This window comes from Amblyraja radiata, chromosome 5 (assembly GCF_010909765.2).
Source record: "Amblyraja radiata isolate CabotCenter1 chromosome 5, sAmbRad1.1.pri, whole genome shotgun sequence".
Classification (NCBI taxonomy): domain Eukaryota; kingdom Metazoa; phylum Chordata; class Chondrichthyes; order Rajiformes; family Rajidae; genus Amblyraja; species Amblyraja radiata.
Genome location: NC_045960.1, coordinates 3,929,125 through 3,955,401, shown reverse-complemented (window position 1 = coordinate 3,955,401; position 26,277 = coordinate 3,929,125). Strand labels below are relative to the sequence as shown.

The window sequence follows — 26,277 nt, the reverse complement described above, 5'->3', positions numbered from 1 at the left end:
AGATGGCAAAGAAGGAAGGTTGGAAAGAGTGTGGATAACTTCCCAGGTATTTTTGAAGTCAACGTTCTTGGACGAATACATGTCATTTCTCCAAAACTAGGTGACCTCTTCTACATGAGACTGCTTCTGCATCACGTGAAAGGACCAGTGTCTTTCGAGTCCTTGAAGACACATAATGGAGTAATTCTTCCTTCCTTCAAAGACGTCTGCAGAGAAAGAGGTTTGTTGGAAGCTGACGACCATTGGCAACAAACAATGGAAGATGCTGAAATGACAAGACTCCCCAGGGCAATCAGGGATTTGTTTGTTGTTCTGCTGACAAATACTGACATCAATGATCCTCTACAATTATGGGATCGCTTCAAGAATTGCATGTCTGAGGATTACCTTGAAGCGAGCGAAGAAGAAAAAGTGGTCAGAATATCACAATTGATGACAGACATCATGATCAGGCTCTCTTTTATATTCAGGACAAGCTTGAGAATTGCAACACCACACTGGAAAATTTTACCTTGCCCCGACCAAGAAATGAAAGGATGGACATTGATGGTGAAAATGTTGATTTACTTAATGAATTGAATTACAATAGATCAGAACAACAGCGATTTGTTGATGAGAATGAGCCTCTGCTGAATGCTGAGCAGAGAGAAGTTTATGACCATGTGTGCGACTACTTGCAGAGGGATCTATCTTCAATGATTTTCATTGACTCACCAGGAGGAACAGGAAAAACATTTATCATAAATTTGATCCTCTCCACGGTTAGAGCTCAAGGTCAAATTGCCATTGCTGTAGCATCGTCTGGTATCGCAGCCACATTAATGCCTGGTGGAAGAACTGCACATTCACGATTCAAGATACCTATCCATGTGACGGAGGATTCAACATGCAACATCAACAGCAACTCTAAAACGGGAGATTTCTTCAGGAGAGTGAAGCTCATTGTTTGGGATGAGTGTCCAATGATTAGGAGGGAGTGCTTTGAAGCGGTGGACAGAACTCTTCAAGATGTATGCCGCAAAAAGGATCATTTTGGCGGAATTCTTACCATTTGTTGTGGTGATTTTAGACAACTCCTTCCTGTAGTGAAGATGGGAAGTGATATTGATGTTCAAAACGCCTGCATCAAGACATCGTACTTGTGGCGGACTTTCACAAAGTTTGAATTGAAGAGAAATATGCGATTGAGCGAAGGAAAGGGTGAGTATTCTAAATTTTTGTTGGATGTAGGAGAGGACAAGATTGCAAAGAATGAAGACAATGAAATTAACATTCCAGAAGACATGGTTCTCTCAGCAAGAACACTGGATGACTGCATTGATTATATCTATCCAACATTTGACCACCCTGCAACATTATTCTCTAACAATTGTATCTTGGTTCCTCACAATGATACGATGAGAAGAATCAATTCTGCGTGTGTCAGACGCTTCCCTGGAACCATGAGGGAGTACTATTCTTTCAATTCTGTCACTGACGGAACAAATTCAACTCACTTCCCAACGGAATTCCTCGATTCAGTCGAGATTTGTGGTTTACCACCACACAAATTGGAGTTGAAGAAAGGATCTCCAATTGTTTTAATCAGAAACTTGCAACCCCCAAAGCTATGCAATGGAACGAGGTTGATTGTAGAACAGCTACACAATAATCTCATAGTTGCTAGAATCAACATGGGGGCCTACAAAGAAGATATTGTTCTAATTCCTAGGATGAAGATCAATTTGACAGAAGATGAAAACATTCCCATTAGGCGGAGCCAATTCCCTATTCTGTCGAGTTTTGCAATGACAATTCATAAGGCACAAGGACAAACCATGGAGAAGGTCTTGATATACCTTGAGAAACCAGTATTTCAACATGGCCAACTATATGTAGCTCTTAGCAGAGGAAAGGTGAAGGAACAAGTAAAAGTGTTCCTGAAAGATGGGACATCAACCAGGAATGTTGTGATTAAACAAATGCTTTGTTGAGAAATGACTGCTGCATTAAGTGCTCAAATTTTCCTAAAGTCAATGAAAGTAGGCAAAACTGAAGGCAAAAAGCGATGCAGGAAGGAACTGAATGTCCAGAGTTTCGACACTTTTGATTATTGCTCCTCAGTTCAACAAGGGATGTTTAACACAGGAATCGCATTTCTGCACACAAAAGTTTAAAATGCTGCCTCAGAAAAAGCTTCAAGGACACATTAAGTGACATGTAAAATCTTAACAGTTGTATTTGATTTTTGGATCGAAAGTTGCTGGAGCTGTTCTCATGCTTCACGATAAAGCTTGCAGATGGATTATTTGCTGCAGGATATAAAACTACAGGCTTGCACATCTAGGCTATATGTATCAGGTACAGTTCAATTGTTGAGTCAATTATTGAGTAAATGATGATTGACGAGATATTGATGTTTGAGGATTTGGTGTTGGTAATGGCATTGCGTATCAAGGTTATGTGGTTAATTTCTGCCTTGTAGGAAATTATCGTTACCTTTTCTGTTGTTTGACATGAGTGTTACTTTCCACTTTGGTCTATTGTCGAGTTATTTTGTTTGTAAGGATTGACTGCATTTTCCCAGGAGTTGCAGTGGAATTGAAAATTCTGTAACCATCAGTGAAAATCAACTTCAGATCTTAAGATGGATGAAAGGTCAGTATTTGAGATTATTTCAGACCCGTGCATTGTTTTTTTTTATCCATGATACAAATTTACTTCAGTTTTATCAGAATGCCCTAATACCATTCAAATGCTGCCTTTTTGTCTAGAGCTGTCACTGTCGCCTCATTTCTGGATCCGAGATATTTAGACTGAACGTCTTTGGGATCTGTGAGAAATAAATGAAGGACAGTAGGGAACAAGCAACACAACAAGAAATTGATAGAAAACACCGAAATTGGTATATGATACAAAAACTCTTTTTTATTTGTATGTTGATGGATTGACAGATAGAATTTTATAAATATCTACATTGAAATAAATATCTCCTTTTTTTAAATTCATGCCCAGAAGCAGGAGCAAACAAGTTGCATGATGGTGAATGGACACTGTAAAGAGATGTTGAGAAGCAGCATGGAGCAGAAGTGAACAAGAGACAGAACAAGAAAGGACTGAACCTCTTGAGGAGCTTCAAAAATTATTGGAAGTTTGCATGGAACAAGAGACACAACAATAAGCTTCCAAATTAAATACAAAATGGTACATAATTGTGTAATGTTTTTTTTTTAAATTATAGGTAAATGCATTTATATACATAATTGTCTTAAGAAGTTTATAAATGTCTACAATAGATGAAATTACCTTTACAAATTTATGAATATCTACATCGTGATAAATATCTTTCTCTTTTTTTTTTCATCATGCAAAGAGATGGGAGCAATCGAGTTGCTGGATGTTCAAGGAACAACACAAAGCAACGTTGAGAAGCAGTAATGAGCAGAACAGCACAAGAGACGAGAGGAAGTTGCCAAAATACAGCCAGATCGGTACACGGTAGTACAATGTTTATAGAAGTTTCTCACCCCCCCCCCCCCCCCCCCCCAAAAACGCCGTTGGGGAAACAGACCCAACGGGTCTGCACTTGGTCTAGTATCTAATAAAACTACTACCTGGAGATTTAACCCTCAGATATTAAAGGACAATGACTGTTGTAAATATGTGATGGATCAGATTAAATTATTTTTTGAAACTAATGATAATCCTGAAACTTCCCCATCACTATTTTGGGACACATTTAAGGCATTCATGCGTGGCGCAATAATATCCGCACAAGCACATCTCAATAAAGAAAATCGAAAAATAGAACAAAATTTAGAAAATGAGATAAAATGTCTAGATAATGAAAATATAAAACATCCTTCCAAAGAGTTAAGTAATAAAATTGCATCAGTAAAATATAGATTAAATAAAATATATTCTAATCAAGTTATTAAACTTTTTCAACAAACTAAACAAGTGTATTTTGAATTTGGAGATAAACCACAAAAATTACTAGCACGACAGCTTAGAAAATTAGAAGATGAGAAGATGATACACGGAATTAGATCTGAGTATGGAAATATATTGACTACTCCAAAAGATATTAATGATAGATTTTTACAATATTATAAAAATCTTTATTTGTCAAAACTAACAGGACAAACAGATAGTATGGAAATATTTTTACAAGAATGTCAAATCAATAGCTTAGATCAGGAAGGTAGAGAACTGTTAAATGCTGAAATAACAGTAAAAGACATTATAGAATCAATTAGTTCGCTAAAGAACGGAAAAGCAGCGGGCCCGGATGGCCTGAGTGCAGAATTTTATTTAAAATTTCAAGATCTGATTTCTCCAAGATTACAAATAATGTATAGATATGCATATGACCAAGGAAAATTACCAGAATCTCTAAATGAATCCACAATTACACTCATCCCTAAAGTAGATAAGGATTTGGAAGATCCTGGATCATATAGAGCGATTGCCCTTTTAAATACAGACCAAAAAATATTAACTAAGGTCTTATCTAGGAGATTAAGTTTAGTGATCTCTAAATTAATACATTATGATCAAACAGGTTTTATCCCAAAACGTTATTCATCCCATAATCTCAGACGCTTGTTTAATATTATATATTCAAAAAGAATACGAGATACGGAACTAGCGGTTATATCATTAGATGCAGAAAAAGCGTTTGATCAGGTGGAATGGATGTATTTATTTAATATAATGGAAAAGTTTCAATTGGGGGATAGATTTTGTAAATGGGTAAGAATTTTATATTCGAATCCTATTGCAAGAATTTTGACTAACCAAATTTTATCAGCCAAATTCAAACTCTCTAGGGGATGCAGACAGGGATGTCCGTTATCACCCTTATTGTTCGCATTGGTGATAGAACCATTGGCGGAAAAAATTAGATCTGAACCTGAAATATATGGCTATAATACTGATACAACAATTAATAAAATTTCTTTATATGCAGATGATGTTTTGATTTATATTACAAAACCGGAAATTAGTATTCCCAACCTGCTAAACATTATAACTAAGTTTGGTGCATTTTCTGGGTATAGGATTAATTGGGATAAAAGCGAGATTATGCCAATAACAGGAATAAATCTAAATACATTACAACAATACCCATTAAAAGTAGTTACAGACAAACTTAAATATTTAGGGATTAACGTAACTAAAACTCATAACTCATTAATAAAATCCAACTATCCTCAACTATTAGATAAACTTAGAAAAAATATTTTATATTGGAAAACACTTCCTATATCCATGATTGGTAGAATAAGTGCCATAAAGATGGTATTTCTACCACAGTTGTTATATTTGTTTCAGGCTATTCATTTTTTTCTTCCGAAAACTTTTTTTTTAAAAATTGATAATATTGTTAATAGTTTTATTTGGGATTATAAAAATCACAGAATAAATAAAAAACATCTATGCAAAGCTAAGATAAATGGAGGATTAGCACTTCCAAACTTTTAATATTATTTTTGGGCTGTTCAGATTAAGAATATGAATTTCTGGTGGGTAAATATGGATCATGAACCGACATGGTTAAATATAGAAAAGGAAGACTGTCTACCTTTCAATGTAGGTTCGATAATTTTTGCACCAACGGAAGTACAAAAAAAAATTATAAAGACAACCTAATAATATATAATAATAGACGTATTTGGAAACAAATAGTTAAGACTCTACATTTGGATAATCTCTCATTTAGATTACCAATTATGAATAACCCATCGTTTAAACCTGCTATATTAGATGGGGGGTTTAAACAATGGGATGATTTAGGAATTACAAGGATAGAACACCTTTATAGAAAAGGAAAATTTCTTTTATTCCAGGAGTTACAAGATATTTATGGATTGTCTCCACAACATTTGTTTAGGTATTTACAAATTAGAGATTATATTAAATCCAATACACAAGATTATAAAAATAAAGAAGCAGGATTGTTAGACGAACTGTTTAATTTATATCCAAATACAGAAAAATTAATAGCCTATATATATAACATCATTTTGGATAAGGAGAATCCAATAACGGAAATATATCGTCAAGCATGGGAAAATGAAATGGGATTGGCTATAACAAAAGAAAACTGGGAAGAAAGTCTACAACGAATACACCGGTGTTCATTAAACGCCAGACATATATTGATACAATTTAAAGTATTATATAGGTTACATTATTCGAAAACTAAATTAAATAGTATTTTTCCGAATCTCTCCGCTATTTGTGATAAGTGCAAGAAAGCAGAGGCAAATTTAATACATAGTTTCGTTACATGTCCTAAATTGAATTATTACTGGACAGAAATTTTTAAAGTTATTTCTGAAGTCATCAAAGTTAAATTGGACCCTAACCCAAAGCTAATAATATTTGGAATTCCGGATTTACATCTATCACTTACAGTAAATCAAAGAAATTTCTTTGATTACTGTTTGATAATTGGGAAAAAAATCATATTGAAATTTTGGAAGGGAACATTATCCCCCACAACCAAAATGTGGGCAACAGAGATGATGGAGACGTTACATCTGGAAAGAATTAGATTTGTCCTATTGGACAAGTATAATTCTTTTGAACAGATATGGTCTCCATATATACAGTATTTAGAGAAGTAGCTGTTCTTGGCAACACAGCTCGGCGAGCACCCTGCGGGATTTGGTGAGAATAATTCATTTTTATATTGGAATTAACATATATGTCTTTATTGATACTATCACTTGTAGTAGTGTTATTAACAATACATATTGTGGTTTTTCATTTTTTTTTTTTCTTTTTTTTTTTTTTTTTTTTTCGTTTCTTTTTTCTTTCTTATATATAATCAAATTATTATTTAATCACTCTCTTAATGATTTATAACTGTTCTATTCTTTTTCTATCATTATTTCTAAAAAAAATAGTAGATAAGTATTACTAGTGTTTTACTTAATGCAAATTGAATTAATTTGATATAAAGTTGTTTGAAGCATTGTAATTGATTACCTTTAATAAAAAAATATATATCAAAAAAAAAAAAGAAAGGAGATGAGCAGGAATTGCTTCAGGAACTCATTGCCACAGATGGCTGTGGAGGCCTAGTCAGGTTTTTGACAGATTGTGTGATCATCAAGGGTGTCAGGGGTTATGGGGCGAAGGCAGGAGAATGGAGTTGAGAGGGGAAAATAGATCAGCCATGATTGAACGGCAGAATAAATTTGATTGGCCAAATTGCTTAATTCTATTCCTAGATTTTATGATATTTTTAAGGAGGAGATTAGTAAGGGTGACAGGGATTATGGGGAGAAGGCAAGAAAATGGGGTTGAGAGTAAAAGATAGATCAGCCATGGTTAAATGGCGGAGTAGACTTGAATGGCCGAATGGCCTAATTCTGCTCCTATCACTTATGACTGATGAACAAAGGGACATAGCTACAAAATAAGGGGTCAGTTATTTAAAACTGAGGTATGTAGACATTTCTTCTGTTGGAGGCTAATAAATCCCTAGAATTCTCTAAGCCCAAGAATGGTGGAAGACAGATCATTAGATATATTTAAACGGGAGAAATATAAATATTTGAAAGATCATGGAATTGAGGGATATGGGGAACTGACACAGAAGAGGCGTTAAGGCCAGCAAAGATCAGGCATGATCAAATTGAATGGCCGAGCAGGCTTGTGGAGCTTAGTGGCCTACTCCTTTTCATTGTGTCCTGTATTCTGAAACAGAAGATTAGGGAGCATCTGTGGAAAGAGAAACTTAAAATTTAGAATTAAAGACCCTTCATCAGAACCGGGAAAGTGAGAAAATAACTTCACTGCACCATATCATGCACATTCCCTCTATTCTCTCCTTGTCATCTCCGCAACATAAAACATACTTGTTTTCTTTCTTTTCCAGTTCTGAGGGAGGGTCTTTGAACTGAAGAGTTAGCTCATGGTGTGAGAAAAAACCATCCCAAATACCATAAGTGCAGAAGGGTTTTGCGAATACAAAACCTTTTTGTAAAGTCCAATTTCACAGAGTATAAATCCTAAAGACTGAAATTGAAATGACGTTGATGATAAACATTTGAAATTAGAAACAGAAAATGCCAATAATTTAGGAAGCATCTATGGGAAAAGAAATGTTTCAAATTGAAGATCCTTCACCCTTTCATTTTCAACAAAGGCTGCCCGAATATATCCAGCATTTTCTGTTTCTTCCCTCACTTGGGAGTTTAATGAGTTAGGGAATTAGGTGAAGTAGGCCAGGAAGTTGCTGCCGTTGTATATTAAAGAAATATCAGAATTGAATTAATTTACATTAAATTAAAATCCAGTGAAAATTGTGTAATTACCATTAGAAACATAGAAAATAGGTACAGGAGGAGGCCATTTGGCCCTTTGAGCCAAATGAGCACAACATTCATTGTGATCATGGCTAATCGTCCCCAATCAATAACCCATGCCTGCCTTTCCCCCCATATCCCTTGATTCCAACTAGCCCCTAGAGATCTATCTAACTCTTAATTTAATATTAATATCTTAATTCAGGAATTATCTAGAAGATTTAAAATGAAATTACAAATAGGTGGTATGAAGTTCTTGTTGACTGCGAATAAGAGATTGTGGAGGAGATGAGAATATTGATCACAGCACCATGATAAAGCAGTCAAGATGGAGAAATGAAAAGAAGTGTGATTTATAGGGTCCAGCGCATTGAGGAGGATATATATTATTCCCCACAACCATGTGCATGGGTCCCAAAGGTCACACTGCAGTGAGTATGGGCAAGGGCACTTCCTTGGGTTGGAAAGGCTTGCTGTACAAGGGGAAAATCCATTTGTTGAGTTCAACATGGTTATTAATAACATAGGCAGGACTAAGAAAGGAACCAAGAAAGAATGAGCAAATGTTATCTTAACGTTAATAACATATATTCGTACTGAACCATATGCAAGTTCAGGGTTATCAGGATCACAGAGTTGAATATGTGGCTAAAAGGTTATGATGGACATTTTCAAAGCGCAGAAGAAATTATACAATTGACTCATTCACACTGAGAGATAAAATGTATAAATCCTATACTCACCATTTGCAAACAAAGTTCCTCTGTCAATTTGCCCCCTCTACAATTTTGGAAGTCACCTCTTAGTGACATTGATGTTGAAATTCATCATTGTTTTCAATTGTGTCAGCAAAGCCTCAAAGATCATGGTCTATCAAACAGCGTGCCCTCTAATGCACCTCTCTGACTCATAGACTTGTAGCATACATCTCAAAGCACTGGAGAGATACCACCAATGCTATCTCTGTACAATCCACTCATAAAATAAACAACTTACATCATTTATTTTGCAAGGTCAATATCCCCAGTAATGAGATGTTAATTACATTTGTTCAGCTCCACTGCACAGATTAAATTTGTTCACTGTCCAAGAGCTAATTGCAAAACATAAAATCAGTTCCGAATTCAGTCGTAGCCAGATATTAACTGGCAGACAATAGTTCAAGGATGACTCAAAGTATCATTGAAAAAACTTTACAATCAATGCAGTTCTTTGGAATCCTGAACCTTTGATCGCTCAAAATGGAGAATGATTCAAGATGACACTAAGAATCCTGAGTCTATTCAGTGGAAGCAAGGTTCATCACTTCCCACACTATTACACCCCCTTTCCCAAACGGGACTAGATCTGCACATCCCACATGTGTAGAATATGCACCACAAAGCAAATGGCATGTTGGCCTTCATAGCGAGAGGATTTGAGTATTGGGGCAAGGAGGTCCTACTACAGGGTGAGACCACAGCTGGAGTATTGTGTGCAGTTTTGAGGAAGGACATTATTGCTATTGAGGGAGTGCAGCGTAGGTTCATGAGGTTAATTCCCGGGATGGCGGGACAGATATACGATGAAAGAATGGATCGACTGGGCTTATATGGAATTTAGAAGGATGAGAGGGTATCTTATAGAAACATATAAAATTCTTAAGGGATTGGACAGGCTAGATGAAGAAAATGTTTCCCTGATGTTGGGGGAGTCCAGAACCATGGGTCACAATTTAAGAATAAGGGGTAGGCCATTTAGGACTGAGATGACGAAAAACTTTTTCACCCAGAGAGTTGTAAATCTGTGGAATTCTCTGCCACAGAAGGCAGTAGAGGCCAATTCACTGGATGTTTTCAAGAGAGTTAGATATTGCTCTTAGGGCTAAAGGAATCAAGGGATATGGGGAGAACGCAGGAACGGGGTACATTTTGGATGATCAGCCATGATCATATTGAATGGCGGTGCCTGGAATAGACAGTTGTGGTTAAAGAAAGAGGCTGGGTTTATTCTCCCTGTAACATAGGGGCTGAGGGGTAACTTCATAGACAGTGAGAGACATAGATACGATAGATAGTCTTTTTCCCAAGGTGGGAGAGTCTAGAACTAGAGGGCACAGGCTTAAGGTGAAAGGGAGGATCTGGGGGGCATGTTATACCAAACAGAGAGTGGTGTACATGTGTAACAAGTGACTGGAGGAGATGGTGGAGGCTGATACAATTACAGTATTTAGCTAGTATTCGGATAGGAATGGCATAAAGGAATACAAGTTTAATGTGCACAAATGGCTTCAGGGTATAGGCATTGCAGTCTATGGATTAGATAGGCTGTAAGGGCTGAGAAACATAGAAACATAGAAAATAGGTGCAGGAGTAGGCCAATCCGCCTTTCGAGCCAGCACCGCTATTCAATATGCACAGTCATGAATGCATAAGGAATATAGTCAGGGTCTATGAATGCATCTTTGCAGGGCATCGATGTGGAGAATTGGTGTGGGGGAGGTGTTGTCACCTTTCCCCACTGGTTGTGGTCTATGGGTCAGAGCGTCAAGGAGCCAGTTGCAGAGTGGGCTGTTAATTCCTAGGTCCAAGAGATTGGAGGTGAGTTTGAAAGGGATTAAGATGTTGAAGGCGAATAAATTGTCGATTAATAGGTGTCTAACGTAAGAGTCTAATGTAGGAGTCCTTGTTATCTAAGTGTTCCAGATGAGTTTAGGCCCAGGGAGATGGCGTCTGATGTGGACCTGTTGTGATGGTTAACAAACTGCAGTGGATCAAGGCCGACTGGGAGGCTGGAGTTAATGCACAACATCAATTCAAAACACATCATGAAGGTGTATATCAGTGCAACTGGACAGTGGACATTAAGGCAAGCTACCTTACTTTTCTTGTGGGATGTTAGTGGACCTCTTGAAGCAGACCTCCTGGGGGAACTCAGAAAGGAGCAGTGAAAGGTTTCAACTCCGCCTGCTGATCCGCAAGGGGTCCTGAGGATGTGGCCAGGGACTCCATCTGTACCAGTTGCTTACTGTGGATTCACTCTCAGGAAGGACGTTCTGGCTTCAGCCACAGCTACCATTGGTACTGCTGCACCTGAAACTGGCAGGGCAGATGGCATCCCTCCATCGACCTTCCCTTCACAGCAGGTGTAAAATAAATTGTGTTCATCAGGGAGGGATACTACACGCCTTCACTTTGTGGCCCATTTTTTGCCACAATCTACGGGTATCTGTGTTATTGCCTCAGGGCTCCAGCTTGGTCTGGGAATTCCCTATTGGCATCCATAAGAACATGTGATAGGAGCAGAATTAGGCCATTCGGCCCATCAAGTCTACTCCACCAATCAATCATGGCTGATCTATTTCTCCCTCCTAACCCCATTCTCCCGCCTTCGCCCCATAGCCCTTAACACCGTACCCATAATGGCCCTGCAAAGCTCACAGTTCAATTTCTTGTACTCTCTGTGACAGCGGGAGCATATTCATCAAGTTCAAGTTACATTTATTGTCACATACACTAATTGGCACAGTGAAATTTTAGTTACCATTGCAGCTCACAAATAAAATAAAATGAATTTAACATGAACATCCCCCACAGCGGAATCAACGTTTCCCACTGTGAGGGAAGGCAAGAAAGTTCAGTCCTCTTCCTCTTGTTCATCCGTGGTCGTGGCCTATTGAGGCCTCCGCAGTCGCCGCAACGGCGGCCCGATGTTTCAGGCCCTCTCGCCAGTATGATGGAACTCCGACATCGGAACGAAAGAACACTCTCAGCGGCTTGGCGTTCTGAATCAGCCACTTCCTACTGGAGACCGCGACTCCAGAAGTCCACAGGCCGAGCTGGGCAGAGATTCAATGCTGGTGACCCTCGGTAAAAGATCCCAGGCCTCCGCGTTGTTAAAGTCAGCGCCGCCAGCGGCTGGAAGCTCCGCAGACCACAGCTCCACGGTGTTAAAGTCGGCAGTCCCTCCAGAGCTCCAACACAGCGATCCCCGGTAAGGCATCACCCGCTCCGCGATGGAATCCAGTGTTGCGCCTCTGCTGAAGCTCTGGCCGGTCTCCGGCAGGAAAGGCTGCGCCAATCCAGATGGTAGGCCGCGAGGGGGGACGAAGATGCGGCTCGGAGAAGAGACGCATCCTCGACCAGGCAGTGACTGGGAAACAGTTTCGCCCTTACCCTCCCCCCACATAAAAAAGACTAAAAGACCTCCAAAAATAGACAGACTAAAAATAACAAAAAGGGTGAAAGGACAGACAGCTGCTGGCGAGGCTGCCACACTTGATGGCGCCACCACACGGATTATCAAGGTTAATCGCAGAGTCATTGAATATTAACCAGTTCACCGATTCAGCAGTCGCAAAGGATCCCTTGCTTTTTCAGACCAGCACTGCATGACTTTCTGTTCCGGATCCTCTGGCAAGCCTGCTGTTCTGGCAGACTTAGTTTAGTTTAAATTTAGTGTCCCTCTAACACCTGTTCCTTTACTTCCCCCCTCGACTCCATCCAAGGACCCCGACAGTCTTTTCAGGTGAGGCAGAGGTTGACTTCACCTCTTCCAACCACATCTACTGTATCTGCTGTTCCAGGTATTAACCCCTGTACATCGGCGAGACCAAGCCATTGTCAGAGTGAGGCCAAGCGCAAATTGGAGGAACAGCATCCCAGCGGCATGAACATTGACTTCTCTAACTTCAAATAGCCCTTGCTTTCCCTCTCTCTCCATCCCTTCCCAGTTCTCCCACCAGTCTTACCGTCACCGACTACATTCTATCTCTCCCGCCCACTCCCCCGACATCAGTCTGAAGAAGGGTCTCAACCCGAAACGTCACCCATTCCTTCTCTCCAGAGATGCTGCCTTAGTTTAGTTTAGTTTTGAGATACAACGCGGAAACAGGGCCTTCGAACCACTGAGTCCGCGCCGACCAGTGATCCCCGCACATTAACACTACCCTACACACAATAGGGACAATTTACATTTATACCAAGCCAATTAACCTACAAACCTGTACGTCTTTGGAGTGTGGGAGGAAACCAAGGATCTCTGAGAAAACCCACGCGTGGAGAACGTAAGACTCCGCACAGACAGCACCCGTAGTCAGGATTGAACTCGGGACCCAGGGCTCTGGTGCTGTAAGGCAGCAACTCTACCGCTGCGCCACCGTGCCGCCACAATTCTTCCTGCTTAATATTAATTTGGTCTACCGTTCAATGAGCGATTGAATAGACTAGTGCTGTATTTTTTAGAGCTTAGAAGAATGAAAGGAGATTTCTTTGAAACATGCTGAATTCTTAAGATCTTGAAAGCCGGATGCAAGACGAATGATCTCCATTCCTGAAAAGTCAAGGAATGGCATCCAAGGCTCGAAGGGCAAATGGCTCGAATGGCAAAGAGAACTTTCTGCGCCTATTTCTGAAGTTCTCTAAGTAGCAATTTAAATTCTCAGCCAGTCTTGGTGGAATTTAAACATATCTCTGATCCTTGATCCAAGTTGCTCAATTACCAAGGGTAGCACAGTGGTACAGCAGGTAGAGTTGCTGCCTCACATTGCCAAAGACCTGGTTTCAATCCTGACCTCGGCTGCTGTCTGTGTGGAGTTTGCATGTAATTCCTATGACCCTGTGGGTTTTCTGTGGGTGTTCCAGTTTTCTCCCCCATACCAAAGACGTGTGGGTTTGTAAATTGGCCAAGTGTGTGGCAATGAATGCCAAAGTAGGATAACATAGAACTAGTGTGAACGGGTGATCGATAGTCAGCATAGACTTAGTAGGTCGAAGCGCCCGTTTCCATGCTGTATCCCTAAACAAATATAAATATATAAATACCAGCTGTGGCAAGAACTGAGTGACACTGTATTTACAGACAGGGAGCCCAAAAAAGCATCATATTCGGTTGCATCACAGTTTGGTTTGGCAACTCCGTACCCAAAACAGCAAGAAATTGCAGGGAATTGTGGATGTAGTCCAGTCCATCCTGCACTCCAATCTCCCTTCTCCCTCCTCTCCCCTCTACACCTCCATCTGCATGTCATGGTGCCTTGGAAAAATAGCCAACATAGTCAAGGACCACGTACACCCGTTATTCCCTCTCCTCCCCTCCCCTGTTAGACAGAAGATTAAAACGTTTGAATGCACACCTTGCCAGATGTAGGAAAAGCTTCTGCTCCATAGTTATTAGACCACTGAACACATCTCTCATCAGCTAAGGTTGCAGTCCTAATCTTCATTGTGAGTCTTACTTTCTTTTTAAGATGCACTTTCCCTGTAGCTACAAAACTATATGCTACACTCTACTTATTGTTCTCTTTGCACTACACGTGTATTTGTTACGACTTGATTGTACCCATGTGCTGTATGATTTGACTGGATTTCACTGTACCTCAGTACAAGTGTCGATAATGAATGAATATCGATACCAAGCAAGATTTTATATCAATATCAAGCACACATGTACTGAAAATATTAATTGGAGATTATGTTTTAAATGACAATAAAAATGGACATCTACTGCATGTTTTGCATCATACTTTCAATGTAATAGCAAAATGTTGTAGGATTACCTTTATGTAGTAACTGCAATCCACATTAATGTAGATGCAATCCACATCTTTCGGAAAAACCCATGAGCTCTAATATGAGTTAGTAGGGTTGAATAGCTATTTATATCATCATAACAATTGCATGTTTCTGTAAGATCATAAATATAACTTGCCTTCAGACAATTATAGTTCATTATCAATGACTTCTCATTCTTCAGTAAAGTTTTGGCTGTCTCCGGCACTTCCAGGCCCATTTTTAATAAACATTTAGCATCTCGAAAAACTTCAAAAAGTCGATGATCAAAGTTCATAAACATTTTTCCACTGACTGGATTACGTATCAAAAGAGGTACTTGCAGCACTGGGTGGAAGATAAGTTTATAGGCATTAGGTCAATAATGTAAATGTTATGATATCCATTTCACCTAAATTTAAAAAAGTTTGCTTTTTATTAAGAATTGGGTTTTTAATAAAAGCTTCCATTTTTATACACGAACGTGTAAAAATAAATCACTTCCAAATTACCACAATTGAATCTGAACATATTTACAGTTCTTGTGCAAGTCCCAGGAAGATCCTCAACCATAATGAGTGCAGGGGCAAGCATGTGCTTAAGTCAAAGTTAGAAACACTTGCAAACATGTTCAGCCAGAAGTGCCAAACAGATAATCCATCTTGATTTTTTCTGAAATTCCCGACATCAGAAAAAACAGTTTTCAGCCAGTTTAATTTATTCCACACTGTGTCATGAAATAGCTCAAAGAATATAACAAAAGCTATAAAACCAAAGAGTTGAACTCCAAAACTAGCAGCACCTTTAGTCAAGCTTCTTCTCCACTACAGTTACAACAGTGGAGTTTACACTACAGTATAGAAGAGAACCTAGATATGCTCCATTCGAAAAACCAGAACAAATGCACTCTAGATAACCTAATGCCAAATAGGTCTGCTCTCTAACATTGCCAAACTGTTGGAAGGTGCCACTGCTAGGGATATTAGTTATCAATTACTTAAGGCTAAGCCATCATAGCGCCTTGGTTCAAACATGCGTTGAGAGCGGTGGGGATATGGAATGAGCTGCCAGAGGAGGCAGTTGAGGTGGGTACTTTTAAAGCAGCATTTAAAACTGTTGGACAGGTACAGGTTGAACTGTGATTTCCCGGCACATGTGGTTCTAGAGCCTTTCTGGATTATCCGTTTTTCTGGACTAAAGAAGTCACGTGATAATAAAACAACAATACACCCACAGTCTACTAATGACAACCCTCCCGTGTCTCTAAAACACCATGGAGTACCAGAAGCCAAAAAAACAAACAAATATAAAATGTAAACTGAATGTAAATTAAATAACCTGCCAACCCATTCCCGCTCGCAGCGTCTCCCCGGCTGTTTAGAGCCCCGGCTTCCGACGCCACTCCCGACTTGCAAGGTGCACCAGGGAGCCCTTCTTTACCCAATGAAAGGGCACAAAGTGCTGGAGTCATTTAGCAGGTCAGAATCTCTGGACAACACGGGGAGGTGACATTGGGACCTTTCCTCAGACTGATTCAGTCAACTGAGTTACTCCAGGACTTTGTGTTTCAATATGCCCCCCTCGGTCACCATGGGGCTCCCTCCCCTTTCACCTGCTGCCGCTTTCAAGGTGGAGTATGTTGGCGTCTCTGGGGTAGGAGGAGGAGGAGGGGGATGGAGGGGGCAGGGTGGGGGCCGGAGGAGGGGGAGGGGTAGTGGGGCAGAGGATATGATGACCCAAAGGTCGGAAGCTGCGGCTCCCCCCTCCATCCCACCCCCCTTCGCTTTTGTGAAAATCAATTATACACTTACCATATCGTATGGATGAGATTTCTTTCATCCAAGCCTTATAATACAATACTTCAAACTTTACCAGGACGTAAGCAATTTTGTTATACTTTCGCACCACAGACTTGCCCTGTGGGCTTTTTAGAATGTCAGAATTTTTCTGTTAAAAAACATTTTTTTTAGATTACAGGACTAGACCTAAATCATTCAGATTAACAGAAGTAATTGAAAATAACAAGCAGCATGACACACATAAAACATTCTAAAAATAAGCCCAAGATACATTCAAGGTTGTCTAAGATTACAACAAGATCTAAATAAACTGTGAAAGTGGGCAAATGCAAAGTTGGAAAGTTAAATTAGGACAGGACATATAGAGACCGCACCTGCAATATTGTGTGCAGTTCTGGTCCCCCTATTGTAGGAAGGATGTGAGCCAGCTAGAGAGGGTGCAGAAAAGATTCACGAGTATTTTGCCAGGACTGGAAGGCTTGATCTAAAGCAGAGAGTGGATTGTCTGGGATTGTTTTCCCTGGAGCAAAGGAGGCTGAGGCTTATAAAATCTTGAGAGGCATAACTAAATTGGATGGTCACTGGCTTTATCCCAGGAGAGGGGAGTCTACTAGCGGGCATAGTTTAAAGGGCAAAGATTTAAAGAGGATCTGAGGGGTTGGATTTTCACACAAAGGGTGGTGGGTGCATGGAACAAGCTGCCAGAAAAAGTCATAGAGGTGGGAACAATCACAACTTTTAAAAGACATTTGGACAGGTTTGTTGATAGGAAGCATTAAGAGAGATATGGCCCAATCCAGACAAATGGGGATAGCTCAGAAGGCACCAAGGTTGGTCTGATTGAGTTGACATGAAGGGCCAGTTTCTATGGTGTATGACTACACACAACTGTCATGTTCTACTAATTTGTAAATGGCAGACCTGGACATATAGCAAGCAATACCACAGAGGTAAAAACAAAGCTTTTGGACATTGACTGACCAATCCAACCATGTTCAGAAACCTGCTCACACAATCCTGTCAATAGAAACATAAGTTACACGTAATATTTACGCTGTTAATTAATTTCAGCAATTCAGCCTGCATGCCTCTTGGCACAGGCTGGGGCTTTTGAGAACGTGCAGTTACAAGATGGCTATAGACGACTTAAAGATAGACAGCAATTCTAATGGCGCATGAACTGGACAGATGGGCCCAATTCTGGGGACTGCACTGTAGGAAAGGATGGGAATATCCTGGAAATGGTGCGGAATAGATTTTTAATAGTAAACATTATAGAAAAAACAAATGAGATGTGTGGAACAGGTTTACTACACAGAGAGTGAGGGATGCTTGGAATGCACTGCCAGTGACGGTGGTACAAGCTGATACAATAGTGGCATTTAAGAGGCTTTTCGAAAGGTACTCGGATATGTAGGAAATAAAGGGATCTGGATTACGTGCAGGCAGAGGAGATTAGTTTAACTTGGCATCATATTCAGCACAGAAATTATGACCTGCTCCTGTGCTTTACTATTCTATGTTGCTACGGCCACTCATAGTTAAAAATCCAACCAAATAGGTTTTGTGGAGCCAACAAAAAGGGAATCACAAGCTCCAATTTCAAGCCTGCCATATTTAGTTGACCTGGACAAAAATAATATTCACGGCTGGAGGACCATTCTGGCAACCCTTCCACCAATTTTGACTGAACAGTTTATTTTTATTTGTATCTTTTCATACCTCTCGTTCCCCTTTCCCCTGACTCTCAGTCTGAAGAAAGGTCTCGACCAGAAACTGTACCTATTCATTTTCTTCAGGGATGCTGCCTGACCTGCTGAGTTACTCCAGCATTTTGTGCCTATCTTGACTCTGAACACTTCTACCACGGGCACACCATGGCTGCCAAGTGTACCATGTACAAAATACACTGTGGTGCCTCATCCAAGCTGTTCTGATCACAGCTCACAAATATGTAACCCTTGCATCCAAATAAGGCAAGGGTACTATGTGCAGATGAACACCACTACTTACAGTATCTAACTCCTGAAACTCCATACCAAATAACATTCTGACAGTGGATTTATAAGAATTGTTTGGCCCCTCACACTTTTCCTCAACCATTTGGAAAGGCAATGGCAGATCTTTCACCTCAATGCCACTTTCCTCAATTATCCCCATATCACTTGATATCCTCAATATCCAAAAATCTATCTATCTTTGTTTTGAGTATATTCAGTGACTACATTTCCACAGTCACCTTCACAATTCCAAAGATTTACCACTGTCCAAAGAAATGTCTTCTCGTCTTAGGGAAAACGTCATCCCTGTTACCACTGCCCTGTCACGTATGCGGACGTGGCGTAGAAGGACGAGAAGCCGAAGCAAAGAAGTGGAAGCCAAATAACCGAACAGAAACCAAGCCGAAACGCCAAATAACCAAAAGCGTACGAAGCCAAAATGCCAACTAACCGAAAGGGCGGTACGCCTAAAAGCAAACTAACCAAAAGGGCTGGATGCCTAAATGTAAACTAACCAAAAAGAATCATAAGACACAAAAATGTGATTGGTATAGACTAGCAGGAACAAGTCCGGCTTGATTCCATGCTGTACAACTCTGAGGCACTGTAAAACAAATAATGGAATGACTTACATAGAAATAGTCAATGGGCTCATGTATGCGTCGGAAGAGCTGCCTCACCCACAGTATTTTTCCAGCTAAAGGAGGCAAGTTTCTAGCAAGTGGAGGATTCTCCTTATGGGCTTGGTAATGCTGTAAAAAGATATTCAGAATTACAAAACAAATTAAGCAGATCAGATATTGGATAACGACATTAATGGGCATATTTTACAACCCACAGTGCTTGTAAAGATTTTTGTTTAAGAAGGAACTGCAGATGCTGGAATATCGAAGGTAGACAAAAGTGCTGGAGAAACTCAGCGGGTGCAGCAGCGTCTATGGAGCGAAGGAAATAGGCAACGTTTCGGGCCAAAACCCTTCAAAAGATCATGTGTAAGGGAATCGGTCAGGTCTAAGATTTTGGAATAAGAACTTGTCATACATTTTAAATGTAAAATAAGTGGAATAAGAGTAGTACTGATAAATTAGGTTGCACAGAAATGTGCAAAGCCAACCCATTTCAATGAAAATCCACATGGAAGGAAATGGCCTACTGCAAGTTCCAGGATGTCTACAGTATTCCATCTGAATGCAATATCGATCTGACACACCAACTTACAGAGAAGCACAACAGCCAGATGGAATTTCCAATCAACACACCTTGCACTCAAAATGTCTGTGATTCATAACCAAAACTGAAATGAAATCATTATGCACAGTGCCAGCCTCATTAATACTATGGAGTTGAATAATTACAGGGAAGGGATCCAAATACAGTGCATTCAGAAAGTATTCAGACCCCTTCACTTCTTCCACATTTTGTTACCTTTTTTTAATCATCAATCTACACACAATACCCCATAGTAAAAAAAGCAAAAACAGGTGTTTAAAATTTTTTGTAAAATAATTAAAAAGAAATAACTGAAATATCATAAGTATTCAGACCCTTTACTCAGTCCTTTGTTGAGGCACCTTTGGCAGCGATTACAGCTTCAAGTCTTCTTGGGTATGACGCTACAAGCTTGGCACACCTGTATTTGGGTAATTTCTCCCATTCTTCTTTGCAGATCCTCTCAAACTCTATCAGGTTGGATGGGGAGCGTCGATGCACAGCTATTTTCAGGTCCCTCCAGAGATGTTCGATCGGGTTTAAGTCCTGGCACTGGCTGGGCCACTCAAGGACATTCACAGACTTGTCATTAAGCCACTCGTGCGTTATCTTGGCTTAGGATCGTTGTCCTGTTCGAAGGTGAACTTCCGCCCCAGTCTGAGGTCCTGAACGTTCTGGAGCAGGTTTTCATCAAGGATCTCTCTGTATACTTTGCTCCGTTCACCTTTCCCTCAATCCTGACTAGTCTCAGTTCCTGCCGCTGAAAAACATCCCCACAGCATGATGCTGCCACCACCATGCTTCACCGTAGGTATGGTATTGGCCAGGTGATGAGCGGTGCCTGGTTTCCTCCAGACGTGACGCTTGGCATTCAGGCCAAAGAGTTGAATCCTGGTTTCATCAGACCAAAGAATCTTGTTTAGTTGCCTTTTGGCAAACTCCAAGCGGGCTGTCATGTGCCTTTTACTGAGGAGTGGATTCCATCTGGCCACTCTACCATAAAGTCCTGATTGGTGTAGTGCTGCAGATATAGTTGTCCTTCTGGAAGGTTCTCCCATCTCCACAGAAGAACTCTGGAGCTCTGTCAGAGTGACCATCGGGTTCTTGGTCACCTCCCTGACCAAGGCCCTTCTTCCCCGATTGCTCAGTTTGGCCGGGCGGCGAGCTCTATGAAGAGTCCTGGTGGTTCTAAGTTCTTCCATTTAAGAATGACGGAGGCCACTGTGCTCTTCGGGACCTGCAATGCTGCAGAAATTGTTTTATACCCTTCCCCAGATCTGTGTCTCGACACAATCCTGTCTCGGAGGCCTACGGACAATTCCTTCGTCTTCATGGCATGGTTTTTGCTCTGACATGCACTGTCAACTGTGGGACCTTATATAGACAGGTGTGCCTTTCCAAATCATGTCCAATTGACCATTGGTGGACTCCAATCAAGTTGTAGAAACATCTCAAGGATAATCAATGGAAACAGGATGCTCCTAAGCTCAATTTTGAGTGTCATAGCAAAGGGTCTGAATACTTATGTAAATATGATATTTCAATTATTTATTTTTAATTACTTTGCAAAAATTTCTAAACACCTGTTTTTGCTTCTTCATTCTGGGGTATTGTGTGTAGATTGATGATTAAAAAAATGGATTTAATCCATTTTAAAATATGGCTGTAACGTAACAAAATGTGGAAGTGAAGGGGTCTGAATACTTTCTGAATGCACTATATAAAAGGATCTCAGTAAATGTAATAAAACAACAGAATAAGCACCTGAGATTTAAAAAAAGATTAGAAAGGTAAATTAAAAAGGTTAGGTGAAGAGAGGTAAAAGGAAGTTGAACAGAGTGATCTCTGGTGATCAGCATACTGCAGGGAAGAGGGTGCAGAGAAGAGTCACCATGTTGGCTGGGAGCAATTATGAGGAGAGCATGCAAAGGCTAGGTCTGTTTTCCCTGGAGAGGAGAATGTTATGAGGGGACATGATGTGGGTATATAAAATTATGAGGAGTATAGATAGGGTGCAAGACTATTTTCCATATCAGAGGTAAAAATAGCTGGAGAAGATATTGCCCCTGTCCCACTTAGGAAACCTGAACAGAAACCTCTGGAGACTTTGCGCCCCACCCAAGGTTTCCGTGCGGTTCCCGGAGGTTGCAGGTGGTTGTTGGAGGTTGCAGGTAGTGGAAACAGGTAGGGAGACTGACAAAAACCTCCGGGAACCACACGGAAACCTTGGGCGGGGCGCAAAGTCTCCAGAGGTTTCCGTTCAGGTTTCCTAAATGGGACAGGGGCATTTTTAGGGTAAGCTGTAAAAGATATTGAAGCATTCTGAGAAAGTCCTTTTACACCCAGGCAGTGGTGAGGATCAAAAATGCAAAGAGAGTGATGGAAGCAGAATGGCTCACAGCATTTTAGAAGTACTAAACAAGCCCTTGAATAGCCGAGGATTAGAGGTGTATGGGCCAATATTCGAAGATGGATTAATACAAATGGGTCCAGAATTGTTGGCGTAAATCTATGACTGTTACGCAGCAGAACAGACCACTTTAAAGACTAAAATCTTGGAAGTGGGATTGTCTGCGGATGGGATTAATAATCTTTTTTTTGGCCATCATGGCCACAATGGGTCAAATGGATTTTAATATACTGAACATTTATGATTTATGAGTTGATGTAACATGTTAATTATTTGTCAATTGGTTTTACAATAATTTAGACTGGGTGGTGAGAGAATATTGGAAAAATTACTGTATTCAATGTTCAGAATCACAATTAATGATTTTACATAGCATTCTCAGAATAACAGCTTTTTTGGGATACACAAAAACATTCATTTGATTTGTGTACCACATAAAGCAATGTGTCCCGTATTTAGCCAACATTCCAGTTCAGTTTTCCAGTATCAGCTTTAATGGGCATGATATCAAATGAAATTCCATTTTGATGTAACGGATTCAAAGGTGCTTAATCAGTCCAATGTGAGAACCGCATATTCTTCCACAAATGGGCTGGCTACTGGCCAAGTGGGTGAGCAAGTGGCTAGCTTCTGAGGTAGTGTGTTCCTTCTGCTGTTTGCACAGGATCTCGTTGCTCTCCGATGCGTGGACATGAGATTATTAGCGACATCCCAAATGCTCCTTCAACATTTTCAGCTGCCATGGACCAGACTCCCATTGACTTTATTTATACCTCACGCTGCCTCGGCAAGGCCAGCAGCATAATCAAGGATGAGTCACTCCCTGGCCACTCCCTCTTCTCCCCTCTCCCATCAGGCAAAAGGTATAGAAGTGTGAAAAAACACATCACCAGATTCAGGGACAGTTTCTTCCCAGCTGTTATCAGGCAACAGAATCATCCTACCACAACCAGAGAGCAGTGCTGAACTACTATCTACCTCTTTGATGACCTTCGGACTAGCCTTGATCGGACTTTGCTGGCTTTACCTTGCACTAAATGTTATCCCCTTATTATGTATCTATACACTGTAAATGGATGGATTGTAATCATGTATTGTTTTTCTGCTGTCTGGTTAGCACGTAACAAAAGCTATTCACTGTACCTCGGTACACATGACAATAAACTACACTGAACAACTGAACTCCCAGGATTCAGTTAGGACACTGAATTTCTTCAAGGAATTTTTGAGTACCCACATTAATCTTTTATTCTGTTAACCGGGTAATTTCCTTCCATGACTGAACTTGCAGTATCATGCCCTTTGCAGAAGACAAGAAAAGGATGTGATCTGCTTAACCTAGCCAGCTGATGGAACAGGACCTCAATCCTGGGGATGTTGAGCTGTGAAAGGACACTGATCCTTCACTTATCGTTCCAGTGAATTTTGCGAGAACTGCACTGATTATGTTTTTCCATTGGTTTGACATGCCTGCTGTAATTGTTCAGGTCTTCGAGCAGAAAGGAGTGCTGGGATCACTGCTGCCTTGATCTTCAGATGCCTTTTTCTTCAATCAACCAAAGGCTGTGAGGGAATGCGTTGAATGAGTTCATACATTATATCATTTTGATGAAATGTACAAAAGCTAGGAGACAAAGATTAGAGATGAAAAGGAGACAAAAAGAATGTAAGATAAGTAGAAAAGTGGAGTGAAATGTGAAGCCTGGAAAAGAGATAGGTGGAAGGGGAGGGCGGAAGAGGAAGGAGGCAGGATAGTGGAAGAAATATCCAGGAGCACAGAGCAGAGATGGAGTCAAAAACATCTGCAAGTCAAAGGTTCTCTGCCAACCTCTTCCTGCAGCATCATATTAATCTCTGACAATGAGGATTCACAGTGACAACCTGGCTGGTAGCCAACTATCGGCAGAAGGAGGCAACAATGATAATCACATAAAGTTTAGAGTTTGCTGCCTGTCAAGACAAAATGGGTAGATGGAGTACCGCTAATACTGTATGGAGCAAAGATCAACAAAGACAATGAAATTGAGCAGCCAGAGATCTTCAGAGGTGCAGATCACAGTGGGGGAGGAGAGTGAAAGGCATGAATTAGTCGGCAGATCACTGGAGGTTGCTTGTGGAATAGAAGGAAGCAGTCCTGTTCCACTTGAACAACAACTGTAGAAAAGCATTCTTGCTGAATCTGGTAATTCTCACTTACAATTTCTTTTCTGGATTTTGCAAACTCTGGGAAAAAAAGGTTCGGGTGTCGATAAGACAACAATAAAGCACAGTGCTTTATTTAAATTTTAAATTCCTCCCCAAACCAAGATACTTAAGTGACTTCCAACCCTAATGGATTAGGATCAAGTTTCCAATGTTAAGGTTACCATTTCACCAATTCTGCAGTATTTCCAATATTGCATATGAGTGGACCCCAAGAAAGGGAATTTGTAGAGTGCATACGAGATGGATGCTTAGAGCAGCTTGTACTGGAGCCTACCAGAGGGAACGCAATTCTTGATTTAGTGTTGTGTAATGAACCAGATTTAATAAGGGAACTCAAGGTAAAGGAACCGCTAGGATGGAGTGACCATAATATAGTTTTAATCTGCAATTTGAGAGAGGGAAGGTTAAATCAGAAGTGTCAGTGTTGCCATTGAACAAAGGGGACTATGGAAGCATGAGAGAGGAGCTGGCCAAGGTCAACTGGAAAGGGATTCTAGCAGGAATGATGGTGGAATTTCTGGGCATAATCCAGAAGATGCAGGATCATTTCATTCCAGAGGAAGAAAGATTATAAGGGGAGCAAGAGGCAACTGGGGCTGGCAAGGAAAGTTAGGGATGGAATAAAACTAAAAGAAAAGGTGTAACTTAGCAAAGAGAAGCAAATTCCCAAGCCAGAGGATTGGGAAACTTTCAAGGGCAACAGAAGGTAATAAAAAGGGCAATATGTGGTGAAAGGATGAAGTACAAGGGTAAGCTCGCCAAGAATATAACGAAGGATAGTAAAAGCTTCTTTAGATATGTTACTAGAAAAAGATTAGTAAAAACAAATGTGGGTCGCTTGAAGGCAGAAACAGGTGAAATTATTATGGGGAACAAGGAAATGGCAGAAGAGTTGAACAGGTACTTTGGTTCTGTCTTCACTAAGGAAGACACAAACAATCTCCCAGACATAGGATCTAGGGAGACAGCGGAACTGAAAGAAATGTGCATTAGGCGAGAAATAGTATTGGGCAGACTGATGGGACTGAAGGCTGATAAATCCCCAGGGCCTGATGGTCTGCATCCCAGAGTACTCAAGGAGGTGGCTCTGGAAATCGTGGACGCATTGGTGATCATTTTCCAATGTCCTATATATTCAGGATCAGTTCCTGTGGATTGAAGGGTAGCTAATGTTATCCCACTTTTCAAGAAAGGAGCGAGAGTGAAAAAGGGGAATTATAGACCAGTTAGCCTGACATCGGTGGTGGGGAAGATGCTGGAGTCAATTATTAAAGAAGTAATAACGCCGCATTTGGATAGCAGTAAAAGGATTGGTCCGTCAGCATGGATTTATGAAGGGGAAATGCTGCTTGAATAATCTACTGGAATTTTTTGAGGATGTAACAAGTAAAATGGATGAAGGAGAGACAGTGGATGTAGTGTGCCTGGACTTTCAGAAAGCCTTTGATAAGGTCCCACACAGGAGATTAGTGGGCAAAATTAGAGCACATGGTATTGGGGGTAGGGTATTGACATGGATAGAGAATTGGTTGGCAGACAGGAAACAAAGAGTAGGAATAAACGGGTCCCTGTTGGAATAGCAGGCAGTGGCGAGTGGCGTGCCGCAAGGCTCGGTGCTGGGGCCGCAACTATTTCCAATATATATTAATGATTTAGATGACGGAATTAAAAGTAACATTAGCAAATTTGCAGATGACACAAAGCTGGGTGGCATTGTGAACTGCGAAGAGGATGCTAGGATGTTGCAGGGTGACTTGGACAGGTTGAGTGAGTGGGCAGATGCATGGCAGATGCAACATAATGTAGATAAATGTGAGGTTATCC

General features: G+C 40.6%; 1 protein-coding gene across 1 annotated transcript in view; it reads right to left on the bottom strand.

Annotated features, from left to right (window-relative positions):
• Positions 1-26,277, bottom strand: part of LOC116972889 (dynein heavy chain 8, axonemal-like) — a 574,435-nt gene that overhangs the window by 436,521 nt on the left and 111,637 nt on the right. The window contains exons 17-19 of the mRNA XM_033020476.1: positions 19,262-19,381; positions 16,642-16,777; positions 14,991-15,178 (exon numbers count right to left, since the gene is read on the bottom strand). Of these exons, the coding sequence (XP_032876367.1) occupies positions 14,991-15,178; positions 16,642-16,777; positions 19,262-19,381 (444 nt within the window). The remainder of the gene's footprint in view (positions 1-14,990; positions 15,179-16,641; positions 16,778-19,261; positions 19,382-26,277) is intronic.